The sequence below is a fragment of the Amaranthus tricolor genome, chromosome 12 (assembly GCF_026212465.1).
Source record: "Amaranthus tricolor cultivar Red isolate AtriRed21 chromosome 12, ASM2621246v1, whole genome shotgun sequence".
NCBI classification, from domain to species: domain Eukaryota; kingdom Viridiplantae; phylum Streptophyta; class Magnoliopsida; order Caryophyllales; family Amaranthaceae; genus Amaranthus; species Amaranthus tricolor.
Window position 1 is genome coordinate 25,562,047 of NC_080058.1, and position 9,035 is coordinate 25,571,081.

Below are 9,035 nucleotides of genomic sequence, written 5' to 3' on the forward strand. Positions count from 1 at the left end.
GAGTACCTTGTAACGGAATTAGGCCTTTGACCGCTTATTTTGACGTTGACCAGCACGTGCCAGTCACGTGTCACCTTCATTAACCTAAATCTCCTTCTTTTCACTTCCCAGCATTCAATCCTGCTTCATCTTCCATTCATTCCTCTTTTCTCCCATTTGCGATAAACCCTAATTCTCTCAAAGATCATCGTTTTCTTCCAATTAATCAGTTATGTCTGCTTCTTCTTCAAGCGAAAACTCTTCCATTGAAAATTGTGCGTGTGGAGTTCCCTTTGCAAGGAGGGTTTCATGGACCAAGGAAAATCCTGGAAGAAGGTTTAATACTTGCGTTTTTTATAATCCTGATACAAAATCGAGGGGTTGCAAAAAGTTTAAATGGGTTGATGAACCTGAAATGGTTGTTTGGCAAAGAAAACTCACTAACAAGCTTGTGGAGGAAAAGCGTCAATTGGCAACCGAAATCAAGATCTTGACATCAAGGATATGTTGCTTGGAACACGAAAATGAACAAGCTCTTTCAGAAATTAAAATGTTGAAGAAGAAATGGTTGAATCAGAGGGAGCTTGGAAATCATATCAAAAGCTTTTTTTTAGGGTTTTTTTTTTGTTTTCTGTTGGTATTTCTTGTATTAATCAAGGGTGCTAACTGATGTTTAGCACCTAGTTAAGCATTATTGTAAGATTGATTTGGATATTGTAACATGATGATTCTGATTGAATGAATGATCTTTTTATTTTTTCCATTTAATTTTCTTTGCAGGTATTGTTCTGTGCTTCCTTTGTTTGATGTGGTGCTGTGTATGTTTGTTGTGGTGCTGTGGTGTTGTGTATGAATGAATGAATGAATGATGTACTGAGTTGTTGAACATTGCTGTGGTGCTATGTGTGAATTGATTTGCCAAAATTTGCTGTGTGTTTGCTGGTGAACTGATGAACTGATGTGGTTGATGATCTGTTGAACATTGAATACTAAACATGGCTCTCTTCAATTATTGAACATTGCTACATACTTTAATGTTCAACATCAACATCAACATTGTTGCATACTAAAATGATCAGTTCTGTTGGTGATGTGTTTGATGATCAGTTCAAAATCATCCTCAAACACAATTCAAACACATTTGCACCACAAGATCAGTTCATTGCTGTTTCAAACACCTTGTTGCACAACATCAACATCAACACCTTGTTTCAAACACATTTTCTGATTATGGCCAATATTGATTCAATTTGTTGATGCACACACATTCTTGATTCAAACACACATTGCTAATGATAAACTTAAATTACTGAACTGATCATTTCAACTTCTATTCAATATTCAATTTTAGTTGAATTACTGATTACTTCAATACATGCTGCACAAACAATCAGTTCAACTTCAAACACACAGTTGCTGCAACAGAAATCAACTTAAATCCACATGATCAGTTCAATTACTATTCAATTACTATTCAATCAACTTAAACAATCAGTTCAATTACACATTGCTGCACATATTTTCTGCATACTCATCTTCTGCATACTGATTCAAAGCACAAAAAGTACTGATTCAAAGCACACTTTGATACTCAGCTTCACTGATACTCTGTATACTCATCTTCAAAATGTGAACTGATTCAAAGCACTTCAGGGTACAGGGTACAGCAACATTACTGATTCACACATATATGCCTACTGATTCAAGATAGTGCAAATAATTCAATTACTGATTGCAAGGAACATTACATTAAGTTCAACTGGGTACAGCAATATTAGAGCAACAGAACATTCTGAGTATACATACTTCATTTGCTAAAAAACATTTAATTAAGCTCAACATTACAGGGTACATCCCAGACATAATTCAACATAGTACAAGTCTATATTTAACTATTTTGATCCATTATACATGAAGTAGATGCAGCGTTTTGCGTTTGTTGTTGACCACTGGAGCTAGGCACATCATTGGTTGTAGATTGTTGAGTAGAAGAAGATCCCATTTTAGGCCTTCCACCTTTTGACTTGGTCTTTGTTGGTGGTGGTGGTTTAGGTTGATTTTTGCAGCCCTTTTTGTAGTGACCAACTTCACCGCAATTACCACATCTCCTTTGCTTGAATTCTGTAATAGCCTTCTTTCCTCCTTTACCTTCACCAACTTCCTTCTTTCTTTTCCTCTTGTTAGGCCTTCCAGGCATCTTTCTATATGGTGGAGGAAGTGGTTTGGCTAAAGTGGTTGTTGGCCACATTTTGTGTCCTGGCATACCATAAAACTTTGGACTATACGTTTTTCGATACGTTTCTACGAGATACGCCTCGTGGACAAAGTCTTTGGCATCTAATTTTCTAAGCACAATACAAGCAACGGCATGTTTGCAAGGAATCCCTATAACGTCCCAACTTCCACAATGGCAAGTTCTATTGGCCAAGTTTACAACGTAACAGTCTTCAATATCATCCACCTCAAACTCATAAACATCCATTGGGATTACCCTTAAACCATATATTTCTTTTGCATTTTTTTCAATAATTTTAGTGATAGCTGGCATCAACTCACCTTGAAAGTTACTCAACCCTTCCCTTTTGGCTGCGCTTCGTTGCATTACATATCTCCTAATCCACTCCATTAGGGAAATTATAGGCTTCGCCCTTGCTTCTACTAACACATTGTTGAATGCCTCACAAATATTGTTCAATAACATCCCAGACTTACTCCTACTACAAAAAGCATGCCTAGACCAATGTTTTGTAGGAATAGCAGCTAGATATGCATATGCGTCAATAGAAATATTCTTTATTACATTCATTTCTCTATCAAAATGATTCTGTAACGAAAATTGCTACTAATTAGTTTGACATTAAATTCATTTATGTATCTAAAAGATTCTATAAACATAAATGATTCCATACCTTGTTGTAGGCTCTGGCTGCACTCCAAAAGTGTTGTTTGAACAACTCTCCAGGGAACTTGATCTTGAAGTTCGCCCATATATGCCTACAGCAGAACCTAATTTCGCATTCAGGAACCACTGAGTTCAAAGCTTCGACCAAACCCTGCATTTTACACAAGTTTTTTTAGGGTAAATTCATTAGTTACATTTGAAACAAGAAATGTATTAACAAGAAATTACCTTTTGCCTATCGCTCATGAAGGTGAAAGCTTCACCTTCTGCTTCAACCCAACTACTCGATGCAGTTACCGACCTAAGGTCTTCCACCAGAAGATTTAGAAACCATATCCATGTTTCTACATTTTCAGTTTCAACCACAGCCCATGCAATGGGAAAGATATTATTGTTCCCATCTTTACCAACAGCAGTCAACAAAACCCCATGGAATTTTCCCTTCAGATGTGCCCCATCAACACCTATAATAGGCCTACAGCCAGCTACAAACCCCTCCTTACACGCTGTCAAGCATATATACATCCTTTGGAACAAAGGTGGGAGTGTGTCTATTCCAATGCATTTAACGATTGCTGTGCTTCCTGGATTAAACGTCCTTATTGCTTCCGCATAATCCCAAACCCTGCTATACTCTTCACTAGCATCACCATATAGCATTTTCATTGCAATTCTTTTAGCCATGTAACACTTAGAATACTTCACTTCACAACCTAACTCTCTATTAACCCGTTTCTTAAATGCCTTTAATTCCCAGGTTGGATTGTCCCTCCAATCATCTATGTATTTCTCAGCTAAATACAAAGCAGTGACTTTCTTATTTTGGTGTTGGTGACCACATGTGTGGTTTGGAAAATAACTCCTTATTTGAACTGTCTCCTCATCTTTCAATTTCACGGCATGAACCTTAAAATAACACTTCTTCTCCTTCCCACAAACACAGTTCACAATTCTACCTTTCAATTTCATGCAATCACATCTGTTGTAGCAATACACACTGATCCTATTTGTACCATTATGCAGGTAATAATAATTGTAACCACATTCAATAGCATGGTACCTTAGTGCTTTTCTAAACACATATGTCGAAGGAAACTTAAGCCCTAAAGACAAATTAATCTTACCCTTGAAATCAATCTCAGGGTTGAATGTAGGATAGCTGCATATACCTTCCTCATCATCAATCAAGGCACTCAAATCATAATCATCAGACTGCGGTTCATCATCATTAAAGTACATGTCTGTGTTGTTTTGCTCATCAACCTCCTTATCTAATATCAACCTAACTTCCTCATCGTCTATAAACACATCATCAAGACCATAAACTACATTTTCCGCAAACAAATCAGAATCATTCTCATATTCATCTTCATTAACACATGTATAATCATCATCACTACTACTATCCTCAACCTCATCAGCATTACCATCTACATTTGCTAAAAACAGCTCAGAACTTTCAATCAAGACATCATCTACCCTTACATTACCCACCTCAGTTGACAACTCACACTGCTTCTTTTTCGAATCAATGGCTTTTTTACGGATTGTCAATTTCTTCATCTTAGCTAATTTTTACGGATTGATATAGCTAATTTTAAGAACCCTAATATAGTATTCAGATACAACAACAAAGAAGCAAATCTAGCTGCAGGAGGAAGCAAATCTAAAAACGAAAAAATTTAAAATTATAACTAAGATGCAACAAAGAAGTACAAAACCATAATTAATTAGTAGTACATACCGGATTTGCTTAGAAATTCCAATGAACTTGATCTTACGAGCTGGATGGGAGCGAATTGGCGAATTGGTGAAAGCTTTAGGAATTTCGAGCTGGAAGAATGGCTGCGAATTTGGGAGAAAGGAGATTTAGGTTAATGAAGGTGACACGTGACTGGCACGTGCTGGTCAACGTCAAAATAAGCGGTCAAAGGCCTAATTCCGTTACAAGGTACTCTTTTGCAAAATAATGTATTATGTAAGGTAGTTTTTTGCAAAAATTCTTAGTTAAGGTAGTTATTTGCAAAGTTGGGTTTATGTTAGGTAGTTTTTTAACATTTTGCCTAAAAATAATAACAATAACAATAACAATCACAATTACAATCAATCACAATCACAATCACAATTACAGTCACAATCACAATCACAATCAGAAACACAAACACAAACACAAACACAATCACAATCACAAACACAAACACAAACACAATCACAATCACAATCACAATCACAATCACAATCACAATCACAAACACAAACACAAACGCAATCACTAACACAAACACAAACACAAACACAAAACCTAAACACAAACACACACAAACACAAACGCAATCACAAACGCAATCAAAATCACAGACACAAACACAAACACAAACACAATCACAAACACAAATACAAACACAAACACAATCCCAATCCCAATCCCAATCCCAATCCGAAACACAAACACAAACACAAACACAAACACAAACAAAAACACAATCACAAACACAAACACAATCACAATCACAAACGCAATCACAAACGCAATCACAAACACAAACACAAACACAAACACAAACACAAACTCAATTACAAACGCAATCATAAACGCAATCACAAACGCAATCAAAAACACAAACACAAACACAAACACAAACACAAACACAATCACAAACACAATCACAATCACAATCGTCATCATAATCACAATCACAAAAAGTAATTATAAAAATAAATAAATAAAAAGATCAATGAAAGAAAGAAAACGGAAGAGGGAAATGCACTTAGCTGGTGGCGATCCTGGTCGCGTGCCGTCGAAGTTGAAGATGTTTTCTCTGTTGAATTGCTGATTTGAAACTGGTTGACGGTCGTTATCTTGTCTGATACTCCGATAAACTGATCTTAGTTGTGAAGTAAATATAAAAAAAATTAATGAAAAGATAAATCAAAAGGAAGTAAAGGGAAAAAGGACAATGTCTTTCCAAAAATAACCATAGTAAAAATAATAATAATAAAAATAATAATAATAATAATAATTAATAAAAATAATAATTACAAAAATAACAATAATAATAATAAATAATAATAATAAATAATAACAATAATAATAATAATAATAATAATAAATAATAATAATAATAATAATAATAATAATAATAATAATAATAATAATAACACAATAAGTAAATATAAAAAAAATAAATAAAAAGATCAATAAAAGGAAGAAAACAGAAGAGGAAAATTCACTTAGCTGGTGTCAATTCTGGTGGCGTGTCGTCGAAGTTGAAGATGTTCTCTCTCTTGAATTGCTGATTTGAAACTGGTTGTCGGACGTTATCTTGTCTGGTACTCTGATAAACTGTTCCTAGTTGTTTAGTAAATATAAAAAAAAATTAATGAAAAGATAAATCAAAAGAAAGCAAAGGAAAGAGGACAATATCCTTCCAAAAATAACCATAATAATAATAATAATAATAATAATAATAATATTAATAACAATAAAAATAATAACAATAATAATAACAATCACAATTACAATCAATCACAATCACAATCATAATTACAGTCACAATCACAATCATAATCACAATCAGAAACACAAACACAAAAACAAACACAAACACAAACACAATCACAAACACAAACACAAACACAAACACAAACACAAACACAATCCCAATCACCATCCGAAAAACAAAACCAAACCCAAACCCAATCCCAGTCTCAATCCCAAACCCAATCCCAAACAAAAACACAATCACAAACATAAACACAAACACAAACACAAACACAATCACAATCACAAACAAAAACGCAATCACAAACGCAATCACAAACACAATCACAAACACAAAAGCAATCATAAACGAAATCACAAACACAATCAGAATCACAATCACAATCACAAACACAAACACAAACACAAACACAATCACAATCACAAAAAGTAATTATAAAAAAAATAAATAAAAACATCAATGAAAGGAAGAAAACGGAAGAAGAAAATGTACTTAGCTGGTGGCGATCCTGGTGGCGTGCCGTCGAAGTTGAAGATGTACTCTCTGTTGAATTGCTGATTTGAAACTGGTTGTCGGACGTTATCTTGTCTGCTATTCCGATAAACTGATCCTAGATGTAAATAAAAAATAATAATAATAATAATAAATATAATAATAATAATAATAATAATAATAATAATAATAATAATTATAATATTAATAACAATAAAAATAATAACAATAATAATTAACAATCACAATTACAATCAATCACAATCACAATCATAATTACAGTCACAATCACAATCATAATCACAATCAGAAACACAAACACAAACACAAACACAATCACAAACACAAACACAAACACAAACACAAACACAAACACAAACACAATCCGAAACCCAAACCCAAACCCAATACCAATCCCAATCCCAAACCCAATCGCAAACCCAATCTCAAACACAAACACAAACACAATCACAAACATAAACACAAACACAAACACAATCACAATCACAATCACAATCACAATCACAAACAAAAATGCAATCACAAACGCAATCACAAACACAATCACAAATACAAACACAAACACAAACACAATCACAAACACAAACGCAATCATAAACGCAATCACAAACACAATCAGAATCACAATCACAATCACAAACACAAACACAAACACACACAATTACAATCATAATCACAATCACAATCACAAAAAGTAATTATAAAAAAAATAAGTAAAAACATCAATGAAAGGAAGAAAACGGAAGAGGCAAATGCACTTAGCTGGTGGCGATCCTGGTGGCGTGCCGTCGAAGTTGAAGATGTACTCTCTGTTGAATTGCTGATTTGAAACTAGTTGTCGGACGTTATCTTGTCTGCTATTCCGATAAACTGATCCTAGTTGTAAATAAAAAAAAAATAATAATAATAATAATAATAAATATAATAATAATAATAATAATAATAATAATAATAATAATAATAATATTAATAACAATAAAAATAATAACAATAATAATTAACAATCACAATTACAATCTATCACAATCACAATCATAATTACAGTCACAATCACAATCATAATCACAATCAGAAACACAAACACAAACACAATCACAAACACAAACACAAACACAAACACAAACACAAACACAAACACAAACACAATCACAAACACAAACACAAACACAAACACAAACACAAACACAATCCCAATCACAATCCGAAACCCAAACCCAAACTCAATACCAATCTCAATTCCAAACCCAATCCCAAACACAAACACGAACACAAACACGAACACAAACACAATCACAAACATAAACACAAACACAAACACAATCACAATCACAATCACAAACACAAACGCAATCACAAACACAAACACAAACACAAACACAATCACAAACACAAACGCAATCATAAACGCAATCACAAACACAATCACAATCACAATCACAATCACAAACACAAACACAAACACAAACACACACAATTACAATCATAATCACAATCACAAAAAGTAATTATAAAAAAAATAAATAAAAACATCAATGAAAGGAAGAAAGCGGAAGAGGAAAATGCACTTAGCTGGTGGCGATCCTGGTGGCGTGCCGTCGAAGTTGAAGATGTTCTCTCTGTTGAATTGCTGATTTGAAACTGGTTGTCGGACGTTATCTTGTCTGCTATTCCGATAAACTGATCCTAGTTGTTAAGTAAATATAAAAAAAAAATTAATGAAAAGATAAATCAAAAGAAGGCAAAGGAAAGAGGATAATGCCCTTCCAAAAATAACCATAGTAAAAATAATATTAATAATAATAATAATAATAATAATAATAATAATAATAACAATAACAACAATAATAAAAATAATAATTACAATAATAACAATAATAATAATAATAATAATAATAATAATAATAATAATAATAATAATAACAATAATAACACAATAAGTAAATATAAAAAAAATAAATAAAAAGATCAATAAAAGGAAGAAAACGAAAGAGGAAAATTCACTTAGCTGGTGGCGATCCTGGTGGCGTACCGTCGAAGTTGAAGATGTTCTCTCTGTTGAATTGCTGATTTGAAACTGGTTGTCGGACGTTATCTTGTCTGGTACTCCGATAAACTGATCCTAGTTGTTTAGTAAATAT

General features: G+C 33.3%; 1 protein-coding gene across 3 annotated transcripts; it reads right to left on the reverse strand.

The window, feature by feature from the left end:
• Positions 1–964: 964 nt before the first annotated feature.
• Positions 965–8,847, reverse strand: LOC130828944 (uncharacterized). 3 transcript variants are annotated; one of them, XM_057694992.1, is made up of 4 exons: positions 6,877–8,847; positions 3,110–4,726; positions 2,889–3,032; positions 965–2,803 (listed from the first exon to the last, which is right to left on the reverse strand). In XM_057694992.1, the coding sequence occupies exons 2-4, from the start codon at positions 4,442–4,444 to the stop codon at positions 1,868–1,870; spliced, it is 2,415 nt and encodes an 804-aa protein (XP_057550975.1). In that variant the 5' UTR covers positions 4,445–4,726; positions 6,877–8,847; the 3' UTR covers positions 965–1,867. The 3 variants fall into 3 exon arrangements, with proteins under 3 accessions (XP_057550975.1, XP_057550977.1, XP_057550974.1); XM_057694994.1 differs by lacking the exon at positions 6,877–8,847 and having other exon boundaries at positions 3,110–4,547; positions 4,626–5,988; XM_057694991.1 differs by lacking the exon at positions 6,877–8,847 and having other exon boundaries at positions 3,110–5,988.
• Positions 8,848–9,035: the final 188 nt, after the last annotated feature.

What these genes read in the sequence shown, in the direction of transcription:
- LOC130828944 (XM_057694992.1), bottom strand. Translation starts at nt 4,444, where the DNA reads ATGAAGAAATTGACAATCCGTAAAAAAGCCATTGATTCGAAAAAGAAG. An exon ending in TCATGAGCGATAGGCAAAAG is followed by an intron (nt 3,033 to 3,109) that starts GTAATTTCTTGT and finishes TGTAAAATGCAG; the next exon opens with GGTTTGGTCGAAGCTTTGAA. An exon ending in CAGCCAGAGCCTACAACAAG is followed by an intron (nt 2,804 to 2,888) that starts GTATGGAATCAT and finishes TTTTCGTTACAG; the next exon opens with AATCATTTTGATAGAGAAAT.